Source organism: Bos grunniens, chromosome 21, assembly GCF_055505025.1.
Source record: "Bos grunniens cultivar Pamir isolate PY7600 chromosome 21, Bosgru_T2T1.0, whole genome shotgun sequence".
Taxonomy (NCBI): domain Eukaryota; kingdom Metazoa; phylum Chordata; class Mammalia; order Artiodactyla; family Bovidae; genus Bos; species Bos grunniens.
The window spans coordinates 48,327,877-48,343,093 of record NC_141185.1 but is presented as its reverse complement, the minus strand read 5'-3'; the positions used below and the strand labels follow the sequence as shown (position 1 = coordinate 48,343,093).

At 45.1% G+C, this 15,217-nt stretch overlaps 1 protein-coding gene across 2 annotated transcripts in view; it reads right to left on the bottom strand.

Annotated features, from left to right (window-relative positions):
* The window catches only part of CRTC3 (CREB regulated transcription coactivator 3), a 96,048-nt gene extending 89,588 nt beyond the window's left edge, over positions 1 to 6,460 (bottom strand). For both annotated transcript variants that reach the window (XM_086364468.1, XM_086364469.1), the window contains exon 1: positions 6,164 to 6,460. In XM_086364468.1, coding sequence (XP_086220594.1) covers positions 6,164 to 6,295 — 132 coding nt within the window. In that variant the 5' untranslated portion in view covers positions 6,296 to 6,460. The remainder of the gene's footprint in view (positions 1 to 6,163) is intronic.
* Between the last annotated feature and the right edge of the window lie 8,757 nt (positions 6,461 to 15,217).

Here is a 15,217-nt window from a genome sequence, read left to right as displayed (position 1 = left end):
TATTGGACTATAGTTGATTTACGATGTTGTGCTTGATTCAGATGTACAGCAATGTGATTGATTTATAAATATATATATATATTCTTTTTCAAATTCTCTTCCCATTTAGGATATTACAGAATATTGAACAGAGTTCCTGTGCTGTACAGTTGAGGTTGGTTATCTTTTTTTTTTTTTTTGTCTCATACTTTAGTGGAATTTCCTCTAATGTCTATAAAAATGAGATCTAAGTCTCACCAATTCCTTTTTGAAAAAGTCTTATCAAGAGTCAACACAATTCCCCTCAAAAATCCCAGCAGGCCTCTTCACAGAAACTGACATGACAATTCTAAAATTTATGGATAAGTGAATGAGCTAGAGTAGCCAAAGCAATTTTTAAGAACAGTAAAGACACAAGCCTTAAGTTACCTCATTTTGAGAGTGATTATAAAGCTATCATAATCCAGACAGTGTGCTACTGTTCAAAAGAAAGATGAACAGATCAACAGAAACAGGAGAGAGTCCAAAAACAGACCCACACATATATGGCCAATTGACTTTTGACCAGTGTCACAGCAGTTCAGTGGAGAACTGTTTTCAGCAAATGCCGCTAGTACCCCTGGATATCTCAGTGGGGGAGAAAAGCAGTTGAGCATATAGATATTCAGTGTGACAACCATAATCAAACCCTAGAACTGGCCATGCAAGCTTCCACAAAATGAGGAACACTGTAGACCCACAGTCCATAGGGTTACTGTGAGAACTACATGAGACAATGAATGGAAAGTGATCAGCACAATGCCTGGCAAAGCGCTAACACTCCATAGTCAAACCACATCTAATCTTTATCCTCCCCTCTCTCTGTTCCTCTCCCAGAGGCCTCACTATACCCTATCTATTGCCTGTTTTAATACAAAAGTGATGTGCATGCATGCCCAGTCATGTCTGACTTTCTGCGACCCCAAGGACTGCAGCCCACCAGTCTCCTCTGACCATGGAATTTTCCAGGCAAGAATACTAAAGCAGGTTGCCACTTCCTACTCCAGGGGATCTTCCTGAGCCAGGGCCTAAGCCCACATCACTTGCATCTCCTGCACTGGCAGGCAGACTCTTTACCATGCACCACTTGGGAAGCCCAAGAAAGTGATAGTTCCTCCCAAATAGTCAAGCAAAATTAACATTCCAGGTTGATGTGGCATTTATCCTGTGGCTTCTCAACACTACCAGTTGTCCTTCAAAGCCAGACTTCTTAAACAGGTTCCCAACCCTTTCCCTGCTTCCTTGATTCAAGCCCTCAATGCCTCGCAAGCTCCCTTCTACCCAGTATGCTGTGGATGTGGTGGCTCTCAGCAAGGTCACCAACAACCTCCAAATGACTAGACCAGAGGCTGGGTCTTTATCACATCAGACTAGCCAGCAGCACCGGGCTCGGCTGGTCCACCTTCCCTTCTCTGAACCGTAATCCTCCTGGCTTTTTTCCTACCTCTCTGTCTACTCTTCAGTCATCTTTGTGGGCTCATCCTTCTCGGCTGTCGTTCAGTCTTGTCCGACTTTGTGACCCCATGGACTACAGCGTGCCAGGCTTTCCTGTCTTTCACCATGTCCCAGAGTTTACTCACACTCGTGTCCATTGAGTCAATGATGCCATCCAACCATCTCATCCTCTGTCGCCCCTTCTCCTCCCTTCCTCCTTTACCTCTCCTTTAAATGGTGCAGCTCCTTGGACATCTCCTAGGCCCTTTGCATGTTTCATTCTGCAGCACAGGTTACAAACTCAAGAGCATAGGGGTGTCAAGTATGGAAGGCAAATAAGCGAAGCAGGCTAGAATCACTTGTGAGGAAACCACAGGGAATGAGGAGGTCTGTGGCAGAATGAAGGACATGTCCATGCCTTGTCTAAGGGGGGCAGCTGCCATTCAGCGGTCATACAGAAATGGACAGTAAGTGTTGTTAGATAATCTCATTTTTCAAAAGAAGCCAGAGTCCAGATTTTAATGTAAAAATCTCAATATTCACTGTTGGCCCTAATTAAAAAAAACCAAAACATTTGGGGCCTCCCACCAAAGAAATTGAAAAAAAAAAAAATCACACAGCCAAATTACAATTCAGGCCACCAATCTGTAAGATCTGTTCTAGAAATTCTTCCTAGGCAGCAGAATCTATTCCTGCTGCTACCAACCAAAGAGACCCCCCCAGTTAAGACTTCCTTCTTGAGCTCCAGAAGTGCATGGACAACCGTCTGCTGAACCATCTCTACTTAAGTGCCTCATGCGCACCTCAAACTCAGCCATCTCCTGACACCGAGTCTGCTCCCAACTTGCTCCTGCCAGCACTCCCTCTCTTAACAGAAGTGAAGTGAAAGTGCTAGTTGCTCAGTTGGTCCGACTCTTTGTGACTTCAAAGACTGTAGCCTGCCAGGCTCCTCAGTCCATGGAATTCTCCAGGCAAGGATAATGGAGTGGGTAGATATTCCCTTCTCCAGGGGGATCTTCCTGACCCAGGGATCGAACCCAGGTCTCCTGCATTGCATGCAAACTCTTTACCACCTTAGCCACCAGGGAAGCCCCTCTCAACAGAGGACACCCTGAAATGGCTCAGCTCTGAAAGCTGGAGATCATTCTTGAGTCCTCCCTCCCCCTTGGCTCCCTCGTCCATTCACCATTCTGGTCCTTTCTGCCTCCTAAGTATCAACCTGTTCACCTCTCTGCATCCTGTTCACTGCCACCATCACAACTCCTAGACTCTAAACCATTTCCCTGTGACCTCCTCCTCTGATCTATCCTACATTCGGGAGTTACAGTCATTCTTTTAAAACGTAAATCTCTCCTGGTTCAACCCCTTCAATGCCTTTCCATTGTCCTTGGGATCAAGTCCCAAATCCCCGAGAATGCTTCATCTCAAATTACCCTCTTCATTCCTTTGCTGCACCTCTGTCCCTATGCCTAAAACATTCTGCCTCCTTCAACATGCAAGTACCCTTGCCCACTCCCATTAATTCTTTATGACACTGGAAGAGGTGAGGACTCTCTACCATACCCTCCCAGCTGTTCCCCTTTCGTAATATTCATCAAAATGTGCCCTTACTTATCAAATGAATGTCTTCTCCATTAATCTTTGTCTTCCTTAGCATCCCTACAATCTATTAAGAGACACTACCGTACTATTGTCTGGAGAAGGAAATGGCAACCCACTCCAGTATTCTTGCCTGGAGAATTCCACGGACAGAGGAGCCTGGAGGGCTACAGTCCACAGGGTTGCAGAGAGTCAGACATGACTGACTGAGCGACTTCACACGCACGCACTGTACTACTGTATCCCCAGGGTCCATCCTACCCTATGCCCCCTCCCCCGACCACACACACACACACACACACACACACACACACACACTCTAGAGACTCAAAAGGTGTTTGCTAAACAAATTAATAAGATCTTTGAAGTGAGGCACCACATCTTCACCTCCCCCCACCTTTCACTCCACCCCAACATCTCCCCACTGGGCACTCAAGTACCGACAAATTAATGAATGAACAAAGGAACGGCCTCTTTCCAGGCCTATCTGCCTCCGTTTTCTTCCTCCTCTTTACCATCATCACTGAACTGATCCTCCTAGCATTCTCTTCTCAAAAATTATCCATTGCTTCCTGATAAGACTGAACCCCTAAAGCTAGAGTGGAAAATTCTCCATAATCTAATCTATCCCACCAACTAAACAAACAGGATTTAGCTCCAACTCTGATTATAAGGAGAAAGACTCAAAGCCCAGCACAGATTCAGGAAGGAAAGAGTACCTAGGTTGATTAGCAATGTCTGTTCCATCCATAAGCATGACTGCCATGGGCTGGTGATGGAAAATCAGTATATGTGCCATCAGGTTATCGATAATCTACTGAACAGGATAGATTCTTTTCCATCTGAGATCTTTGGACCCTTGGAGTTTTGGACATATGCTCAGGGAATCAAAGAATTCTCTATGAAAAGTACTTCAGCGTTGTCATTTCATTATGAAAGTTATTCCTAAAAATGTAAATAAGCAAAAATTACTAGGCAAATACAGTTATCATTTGCCTTTGTGTTTATGAACACAGCGGAGCCAAGTAGCATTCATGATTTTACTTGCAATTGGTAGACAGCAGAAATGAACATAGGCAGAATTAACATGTAAATAATGTCCTGTACAAGGTGAAGGACAAAATGACATCATAATTTTATAGTACTTAGAACAGAGAAAAGTGGTGGCTGAATTGAATTATCATATAAGGCACAGTTGGTCAAGCTTGCTAAACTCCAGATAATCTGAACTATAGGGTTTAACATGAGATTCACACTGAAAGCCTCAATTCAGTTCAGCAAAACAGCATTTATCACATTAACTTAATTCCATTTGAACTCACTGCATTTGTAACTTTGAATTTATTGGTACCTACGTTTTAGCTAATGGTTATATCACAGTTAAAGCAAAGAATTTTACATACAAGTTTACGTTTGAACATTTTTAGTAACATAATCAGACTCATTTCAGTGAACACAGGACTTGTGAAAATTAACTGCCTTTGAAAGAGTCTGTACATTACTCACGGCCTCGTTTGTCTGAGACACTTTAAACAGGATTCATGAATTAGGTGAGCAAGCAGATCAACTCTAGATATACATACAGAATGCATGTATCTGTACACATAAAATTTATGTATTTAAACAACACAGGCCCCAGCATTAATTCTCAACCATCACCCTGTCATGTTCCTCAATGGGATGGGCTTGACATGCTCATCCCGGGACACAACCAAGGTCGCAAATGGACGCCAGGCAGGTCATAAATGAGTGAAGCCAGCCAGGACACAAGGGGGAAAAAAATTGTTGAAATCCTGTCTTTTTTATCTGCATATATTTCTTCTCATGATGACAGAAAAGTAAGCATAAGAAATATTTCTGTTTCTCCTTAACTTCGCTAAAAAAAAAAAAAACCACATCAAAAATATGATAAATGGCAAGTGACACCTAGGCTCAGCAGTGGGGGATCAGGAGGGGGGATCATGACAGGGTGTGGTGTGAACTGTGGCCAGCCAGAGAAGGCGTGCGCAGCCACCACCCAGCTCCAGCCAGCGGCTGTCACATGGGAATCAGGAGTGTTATCAGGTCTCCCAATTTTAAATGTAAAGAAATGTCGGTTTTACATTTAAAATCTCTTAACTTTGATTTCTACGAAAACCCTCCCAATTCTGGCAACAGATACCCAAACACTGCTGGCCAGAAACGGACGCGTCTGCAGCTCGGGGAGCCAGGGACCACCAGTCTGCGACTCAGCTCTCCTCCGGGTTGCCCCGCACCCCGGCCCCGCCCCTGCATACCCTCCCCCATCCTCCTGATGGTCCTTCAAGGTCAGCACTCAGGATCCTCAAGGCCTGTCCCCGCTCACGCTGACCCTCCTTACCCGCAGCCCTGCGCGGACACTCCTGCTGGTTCTCCATCCTCCACTGCCTCCCTCGACAGTTACCTAACCTCGCTGGGTGTTGGTCGCGCGGCCCGCGCCTTACTAGGTTCCCCTGGACCCTCCTCGGGTCACCCGCAACGCTGTGCACCTTCCCAGTTCGTATGATACACCGGGGCCGAACTCGGTAAACCTGACGGATACAGCACCTCCACTGAGAGAGAGAAGCGAAGCCCCATACTCGATAAGGAGTCACCGCTTGATACCCATACGGACCCCAAAGCAGGCCGGGACCGTCCCCGGATGCACGGGTGCGCGGAGCTCTCCCGAGGGAGCGGGTGGGAGCCCCGGGCCCGCCCCGCCGGGCAGTCCCGGAGGACTCGCGGGCGGTGGATGTTCGGAGCAGCGAGAAGCCGCACCTCCCGCCTCCAAGCTGTTTGTGATTTCCTCCCGGGGCTCCCGGTCACCCTCCCCCTTAGGCCTCCCTCACCCGGCGGCCCGCCTTCCCGGGCTCGGCCCCTTCCCATCTCCCCGCACAGCCGGCCCCCGCGACCCTCCCACCTCCGCGGCGACCGCAGACGGTCAGCGGGTGTCGGAAGGCGGGCCCGCGCCGAGGCCGCGCGGGGGGGCGCCGGCCCCGCTCCCGGACTCCTCCCGGCCAGCTCCCGGGCCCCGCGCCCGGCCCCGCCGGCGCCTCGGCCCCGCGACCTCTCCCCGTGCCGCGGCCGCCCCCGCCCGCGCGACCCGGGCCCTCACCCGCGACAGGGTGAGGTCGGTCATGAGCTGCTCGAAGGCCCGCGTCTCCTCGGCCTGCCGCTGCGTGTGCAGCGCGATCTTCTCACTGAACTTCCGCGGGTTGGCGCTGCCGGAGCCCGGCGAGGCGGCCATGGCGCGGGCCCGGCGCCGGCAGGAGGCAGGAGACGGCGGGCGCGGGCCCTGCCTCGGCCCACCCGTCCGTCCGCAGGCCAGCCCCGGCCGCCGCCCGAATCCCGTCCTCCGGCGCGACCCGGCAGAGGAGCCGCCGCGGCCCCACCGCCAGCGAGCGGCCGGGAGCGCGCCGAGGTCCGCCCCCGCGCGCCCGGCCCCGCCCTCGGCGCGGCCCGCCCGCCGCCCGGCCCCGACCCTGCCCCGCGCCCGCCGCCGGAGGGCTTTCCCCGGCGTCCCGCGCCCGGCTCGCGACCCGCCGCGCGGACCCCGCGAGGAAACCCCCGGCTCGCGCGGCAGAGTGGGCCAGACGTGAGGGAGCAGCTAGGGTACCATTTTACTGAAGCGCTCCCTGGTAGGGCTCGCCTGGCCTTCGGATTGACGTTACAGTTTTCAAAGAGTTTGAACACCTTGCTCGCCCTCCCCAGTCAGGCCGAATTCCTTCAGTGGGGCGAAAACGGGCGACCTACGCTTGAGCAATCCTCTCCCTCGGTTCCCACCCTGTGGGGCCTAACAGCTGCCCTCCGTCCTCCGCCTCCCAGCCCGCTTCCTCCCTCGAGCTGTGTCGCTGACGGTCCGCTCGGGCCCACCCAAGAAAACAGTTACTAAATCTGGATCTCAGTTTCTAAAACCATCTCCCGAGTTTGCACGAACTTGAGACACCGTCCCCCCCCCCGCCCGGGGGTCCCCCTCTTCGCTCCTCAGCCCCGGCCCCTTTTCCAGGCTCTTTATGAGCGCCCGTGGCTTCTCTCGGACTCCAGCTCCAGCCTAGTCTGTCAGCCTCATTGGTTTTCTCCCTCTGCTGCAGCCCCCGAAGTTCCTCTCCGTAGAGATGTTGATGTGTGTAAAGAGTCCTGGACGCCTCTCAGAGTGTGTCTCTGCCTTTTGTAAACTGGTATCTATGCAGCAGCAGCGGCAGCGACTATCAGGGACACGCAGAAGATTGCAGAAAATGTTAGCGCCACCCACGCCCTCCCCTATCAAAGTTAAATGTATCAAAATATTTTGCTTCATTTACTTGGTATTTATTAAAGAAATAGAAAATCAGGCAGAACTAAAACCCCACCCTTATTCTTTATCCCTCCTCCCTAGAGATGGTCACTGGGCTCAAGTTGGTTCGTGTCATTCGCATTAATGTTTTTACATTTTTATTATATACGACATATGGATCCACCAACTGCATATGGAATACCAAATTTTATTTTTTTAATTTTACAAAAAAAGCTACATCATGCTAAATAAACTTTGACAGCTTTTTTTCATTTACCATTGCTTTTGAAATTCGTTTGTGTTGATTCTTTTAATTCCTGTGTAGTATTTCACTCTACTTTTCATGTGTCTCATAGATTGTTTTTTAGAAAATTTAATGAGAATGTATCTCTATTAGCTAGAGGCTAGTTTGATTCACTCATTATAATTGGATTTATTTCTTCTGTCTTATTTTGTACTGTTTATCATGCTTTTACTTTATATTTTCTGCTTTCTTGTTACATTGTCTGGTTTCAGTTTCAAAGAACAGAATTCATCCTAGGTAAAGTACAGAAGAGTTTACTATAGGGTATAAAATGGCTTAAGGACTTGTGTGAACGGCTGAGGAAACAGACTCTGGGTTGAAAGTTCAGAAGTGACCTGGAGACACATGCTACAGACCCAGGCCAACAAAAAAGCCACAGCTTCTTCTAAAATCTGGAAGCTACCTACTGAATTGGAAGGTTGTCACTACACTGGCCACCTCCTGGATCCTGAAGCCACCATAGAAAAATACAACAGTACTCACCAATAGAGACAGCACATATAAAGGCTCAGCTTCGCTTCCATCTCACAAATCTAATAAACAAAATTGGACTGGAAGTGCCAAAACTGCATCCAGAATCCTAGCCGCAATAACATTTAGGCAATGTAGTTATAGCCTTTCAGCTTCTGAGATATAGGAAGGCGCCGTAGGACACTGGAATGGGTGTTGAGCTAAATCCTCTATTTTCATCCACCAATTCACCAATGCAGGGATCTATCATGTCTGGGTTCTGTTGCACTGAATGACTGTTGCTGTTGTTGTTTTAACTTCCGTTTTTATTTACAGTCTTTGTTGCTGTGTGCGGGCTTCTCATGGCACTGGCTTTTCTTGTTGTGGAACTTGGCCTCTAGGCGTGGGAGCCCAGTAGTTGCGGAGCAAGGGCTTAGTTGCCCCGAGGCCTGTGAAATCTTCCCAGATCAGGGATCTAACCAGTGTTCCCTGCATTGACATGTGGATTCATAACCACTGGATCACCAGGGAAACCCTGAATGACTCTTTTTTATTTCCATTTTTCCCTTATCTAATTTGGAAAATAGTCATTCTACTTCTATTCTTATTATGGTTAATCTAATCACTTTCCATTTAATGTTTTAATCAAATAAATACATGTGAATTTTTTAACAATAGCTTTACAAGGCACACAATTTTCCCAAGTAAGTCCCAGTTCCCACGGTAAATAAGTTTTTCCTGCTGTTTTGTGATTATTTTTTCAGTTTTAGATGTTAACTATTCATTTTCTACTATGGGGAAGAATGCTTTGGCTCTTTTGTGCCCCCAACACAAATATGATTTTCCCTGCTCCCATTCTTTCAATGTAGTTATTAATATATGATAATTTTTGTTAAGTCAATATTAAGTGTTTACACAATACACAATAGTTCCATTTTTACATTATTTTTTAGTTAAAAACTTTTTATTTGCTTAGATTTCTCTTTTTACTTGCTTAGATTTCTCTCAACTCATTAGAAATCCTTTCCCAAACTCTGATTTATAGTATTTGGATTTTAGTTCTGTCTCTCCCGTCTTCTGGTCCCTCTGGTCTTCTTTCTAAAGTTCCCTGAACTGTGAAAGACATTACTGAACCTATGAATGGTCAGTTTGGGAGGGAACTTCTCTTGCAGACCATTTTGCCTACCTGCTCCATCCTGTACTCTTGCTTTCCTCACCTGCTATCTGCTGGCTCTCCTCCATCGTCCTGAGAGTTCCCTTCATCTCCCGTCTTCTGACTTCTGCCTCCTGCATCTCAAGTTGTCCTCCTGCTTCATGTACTAATTCATGTTAGCGGAGGACATTCTCCAATAGTTTCCTGGGAAAGAATACATAAAAATAAAATCCTCCAGGCTTTGTGTGTGTGCAGATGTTTTTATTTTTCCCTCAGACTTGACTGATATTTGGGCTAAGAATAGTCTTCTTCATCAGAAATCCTTCGCATTTACTTCTTTGAATGCATTGCTTCACTGTTCTCTCACTTCCAGTATTGCCATTGGGAAGTCCACTCACATTCCACTCACACTCACCTTTCCTTTGTAGGTGACCTGCTTTTTGAGGGCTATTATTGTTTGTTTATTTTCACACACACTCCCATTCTCTGAAGGCTTAGTATTCTGATATTTTATGATAATGTCCTTTGGTGGGAGGCTTTATTTTTGTTCACCACACTGGCATTAGATATGTATGTGGAAACTGAATACTCATATCCTTTAGTTCTGGGAAATTGTCTTATCTTTTTGACAATATTCTTTTTTCTTTCTTTCATGGAGATTCTACTTGATCAGTTAATGGATCGCCTACATTGCTCTTCTAATTTTCTCATCTTTTCTCTCCTATTTTCTATTTTTTTGTCTTTTGCTGTTGTTATTCTATTTCCTAATAAATTTTTTCAGCTCTTTCTTTCAATTTTGTCTTTCCTTTCTGTTGAACTTTTATTTCTATGATTGTATTTTTAATTTCTAAATGCTCTTTCCTGATTTCTGACTGCTCCTTTTTAAAATAGCATCCTATACTCATTTCAAGGGTGTGCTATTAATTAGAGGTTATTCCTCTTTTTATATTTTCTTCTACTCCTTGTATTGTCAGTCTCTGTTTTGTCTGAGTTCAATTTTTAGTTTGTTCATTTTGGTCTCCATCTAGAGGCTTCCCTCACGCCTCTGGTAATCCTTGACTCCATTCATAATTAAGACAGAAACACTAAATATGTATAGATATCTTGTTTGTGGAAATTAAAATGATTTAAATTAATATTTTTATATATTCTGTAGCAGAAATTGCTAGCTGTTCTCTCAACATTCATTCTCCCCTTCTTCCTTCATTAAAAGAAATTCTGAACTTTAACTGGATGCTTCATTGCCCAGCTAAAATCAACTTAAGACTACATTTCCCACTCGCCCTTGTGAATAGATCTGGTCATGTTTCACCCCACAGATGTTAGCAGAAGAAATACAGGCAACTTTGGGATCATGCCCTTAAATGAAAAGGAGAAAGACCTTTTCCCTCTTTGTAGACCATTAGATAAAAACTGTGTTGAGAATGACAGAACAATAGCAGCGATGGCCCCTGGGTTCCCAGCCCTGGGGAACCACGGTATCAGCTCTAAACTGCTTCTAGGCTATAAGGTGGCTGAGAGAGAAGTATTGATTTTGTCTCAAACCCACTTATTTTGGCCTTATTACAGGAATCAAGCCAGGACCTGTTACATTTAAATGGAAAAAAATTTGTAAGTATATCAAGATACGGTTAATAACATTTGTCTTTGAGGAGTAGGGACTACTGGGAAAATTATCTTCCACTTTACACATTTCTAAATTATATACAGTTTTAGAGATAAGTGTGCATTACTAGTAGAATCAGGAAAAAATAAGGGAGTACAAATATCAGTTGTTTTTAAAGAACTGACTGGAAGCTCTGTGCACCTGTGAGGTTTCCTGACTAAAGAGCTCACTGGAACAGAGACCCAGAATTTTCAATGCATGTCCTCCGAGTAACAATATCCTTAGGATTTGGGGTGTGTTTTGCTTTCTTTATTGGAATATAATTGCTTCACAATGTTGCGTTAGTTTCTGCTGTACAATGAAGTGCATCTGCCATGTGTATACATACATCCCCTCCCTCTTAGACCTCTCTCCTGCACCCCTGCATCTCACCCCCCTAGGTCATCACAGAGCACCGAGCTGAGCTCCTTATGCGTTCTCGTCAGTTCCTCCCAGCCGGCGTGTTACACAGGTCGTGTATATATGTCAATTCTAACCTCCCAGTTCGCCCCACCCTCCGTTTCCCTACCTGTGTCCACATGCTACATCTTCATCTCTGTTCCTGCCCTGGAAATAGATTCATCTGTACCACAGGAGAGACTCTAAAATTTGTTTTTTCTCTTGGGCAGGTCAATTTCTCCTGCCTAAAGAATCTTCCAGTTGACTAACCAGAAGTATAAATAAGCTGCTGGCTCTCTGAGAGTCACGTGGGGAAAAAAACTGCTAAGAGTCCCACTATTTGACGTGTTGCCTTGTGCTTAATCTCTCTGTTTTCAAAAAACACCTCACTGGAAGCTTTGTATTTGCCTCTCCCTAAGTCCAAAACATCTCTGCCTCTACTTCCCCAGTTAACCTCTCGTCTACAGCCACAGTGGAAAGGATCTGGGTGTCTAACTGCACCTTGTACACATTTTTGACCAATATTTGTATTTTTAACTCCATCCCTTCCTTCTTCAGGTGCTTCGGCCCTCTTTCTGAAGTTCTTTGATGTAAATCATCTTGCTTCTCATTAGATTTTCCCCTTTCCCCTGCTTCGCAGGTACTTTGGTTTCAGCTTTTTATGTTCTGCTGTGCTGATTACTATTGGTCCATGGGGTGGAAGTCATGACTAGGCCGCCTACCGGAAAGCCCCTAACTGGACAAAAATTAAAAGTTATATGTTGAAGTTCTGGGAGGGTTAAAAAAAAAAAAAGTTAAAAGTAAAGGCACAGGCAAGGAGAAATTGCATATGTTGGACACGCTAAGAATTTCAGGATGGTGAACCCAGAATGAAGACCCAGGTGACCTGACTTGCAGAATGGCAAAATTATTTTCTTATGTGCTAATGTCACCTAAGTTGTTTCCAAGAACTGATATGGCTGCTTTTGCAGGAGTAAATTTAAAACTGGGACCTTTAAAAAAATTATTTTTAAATGTATTGATGACTGCAGTGGGTCTTTGTTACTGCACAGGCTTTCTCTAGTTGCGGTTGGCAGGTGGGGGCTACTCACTAGCTGTGGTGCACAGTGTCTCATTGCAGTGGCTTCTCTTGTCGTGGAGCACAGGTTCTAGAGGGAAGGCTTCAGGAGTTGTGGCGCACAGGCTTAGTTGCCCCTAGACATGTGGGATCTTCCCAGACCAGGGATCGAACCTATGTCCCCTGCATTAGCAGGCAGATTCTTAACCACTGGACTACCAGGAAGCTTTATTTGGAAGCTCTTCAGGTCTGTTGACCATTGCTACCATCACTTGAGCATCCATCTAAGAGGAATAGAAGAGAAACTCTGGGAACCACACTCACTGAGATGTATCATTGGTCTAAGTCAGGGGTTGGTAAACTTTTTGCTGTAGAGAGTTTTGCAGATCATCTGTTCCTGTCTCCTCATAACTACTCACCTCTGCCAGTGTATCATGAAAGCAGCCATAGACCACACATAAATAAATGGACATGACTGTATTCTAATAAAACTTTATTTACAACAGCAGACAGTGGGGCAGATTTGACCCATTGGCTATAGTTTGCTGACCTCTGGTCATATAAAACACAGATTGATGAGCACATTCTGGGGCTCAAAGAGCTCAGAAACTCTGAGTTGCTGCCTTAGTATGTCTTGGATGGTGGGGAGAATTTGCACTTTTAACAAATTCTCAGGTGATGCTGATGCTGCCTGTTCTCTGGGATCTCACTTTGAGGGCCATTACTTTTAGATGACAGGGAACAACTGGAAGACTTTGCTATATGTCTTCCAAATGTTCTAGAAAATTTTTCTAAAATCTCTTTAAATGCCGCTTCTTCATATTTGTTCTTTCCCTGTAGAAGATTAATTAGATGTGTATTAAGCATTTCCATTCTATTCTTCATGTCTTTCTACCTCCCTTTTATATTTTTCTACTCTTAATTTTTGTGCTACATCTACATAATTTCATCAAATCTGTCTTCCAGTTTACTAACTTCTCTTTCCAGTCATGTCTAATCTGTCGTTTAACCTATCCTTTGAGTTTTTTCTTCCTTAAGAACTGTTTTCCCATCTACAAACTCCATTTAGTTCTTTTTCAAATATGCCTACTCTTTACTAAGGCTTCCCTGGTGGCTCAGGGTAAAGAATCTGCCTGCAATACAGGAGATTCAGGAGACATGGGTTCTGTCCCTGGGCTGGGAAGACCCCCCTGGAGAAGGAAATGATAACTCACTCTAGTGTTCTTGCCAGTATAATCCCACAAAGAGCCTGGCAGGATACAGTCCATGGGGTTGCAAAGAGTCAGGCACAACTGAGCACGCACAACTACTCTTCACTGAGTTCTGTTCTTTCCTTATCTTTTTATTCCTTCCTTTATGCCTCTAGTTACATTAATTTTATATTCTCTTTCAACAGGTAGTTCTGTTATTTCAAGTTTGGGGAGCTCTAACCTTGTTAGTTAGAAAGAGAAAAGGAAAGATATAAGCATCTGAGTGCAGAGTTCCAAAGAATAGCAAAAAGAGATAAGAAAGCCTTCCTCAGCGATCAATGCAAAGAAATAGAGGAAAACAACAGAATGGGAAAGACTAGAGATCTCTTCAAGAAAATTAGAGATACCAACGGAACATATCATGCAAAGATGGGCTCGATAAAGGACAGAAATGGTATGGACCTAACAGAAGCAGAAGATATTAAGAAGAGGTGGCAAGAATACACAGAAGAACTGTACAAAAAAGATCTTCACGACCCAGATAATCACAATGGTGTGATCACTCACCTAGAGCCAGACATCCTGGAATGTGAAGTCAAGTGGGCCTTAGAAAGCATCACTACAAAGCTAGTGGAGGTGATGGAATTCCAGTTGAGCTATTTCAAATCCTGAAAGATGATGCTGTGAAAGTGCTGCACTCAATATGCCAGCAAATTTGGAAAACTCAGCAGTGGCCACAGGACTGGAAAAGGTCAGTTTTCATTCCAATCCCAAAGAAAGGCAATGCCAAAGAATACTCAAACTACCGCAGAATTGCACTCATCTCACACGCTAGTAAAGTAATGCTCAAAGTTCTCCAAGCCAGGCTTCAGCAATACGTGAACCGTGAACTTCCTGATGTTCAAGCTGGTTTTAGAAAAGGTAGAGGAACCAGAGATCAAATTGCCAACATCCGCTAGATCATGGAAAAAGCAAGAGAGTTCCAGAAAAACATCTATTTCGGCTTTATTGACTATGTCAAAGCCTTTGACTGTGTGGATCACAAGAAACTCTGGAAAATGCTGAAAGAGATGGGAATACCAGACTACCTGACCTGCCTCTTGAGAAATCTGTATACAGGTCAGGAAGCAACAATTAGAACTGAACATGGAACAACAGACTGGTTCCAAATAGGAAAAGGAGTACGTCAAGGCTGTATATTGTCACCCTGCTTATTTAACTTATATGCAGAGTACATCATGAGAAACGCTGGGCTGGAAGAAGCACAAGCTGGAATCAAGATTGCTGGGAGAAATATCAAGAACCTCAGATGTGCAGATGACACCACCCTTATGGCAGAAAGTAAAGAGGAACTAAAAAGCCTCTTGATGAAAGTGAAAGTGGAGAGTGAAAAAGTTGGCTTAAAGCTCAACATTCAGGAAACGAAGATCATGGCATCTGGTCCCATCACTTCATAGGAAATAGATGGGGTAACAGTGGAAACAGTGTCAGACTTTATTTTTGGGGGCTCCAAAATCACTGCAGATGGTGACTGTGGCCATGAAATTAAAAGATGCTTACTCCTTGGAAGGAAAGTTATGACCAACCTAGATAGCATATTGAAAAGCAGAGACATTACTCTGCCAACAAAGGTCGGTTTAGTCAAGGCTATGGTTTTTCCCGTGGTCATGTATGGATGCGAGAGTTGGACTGTGAAGA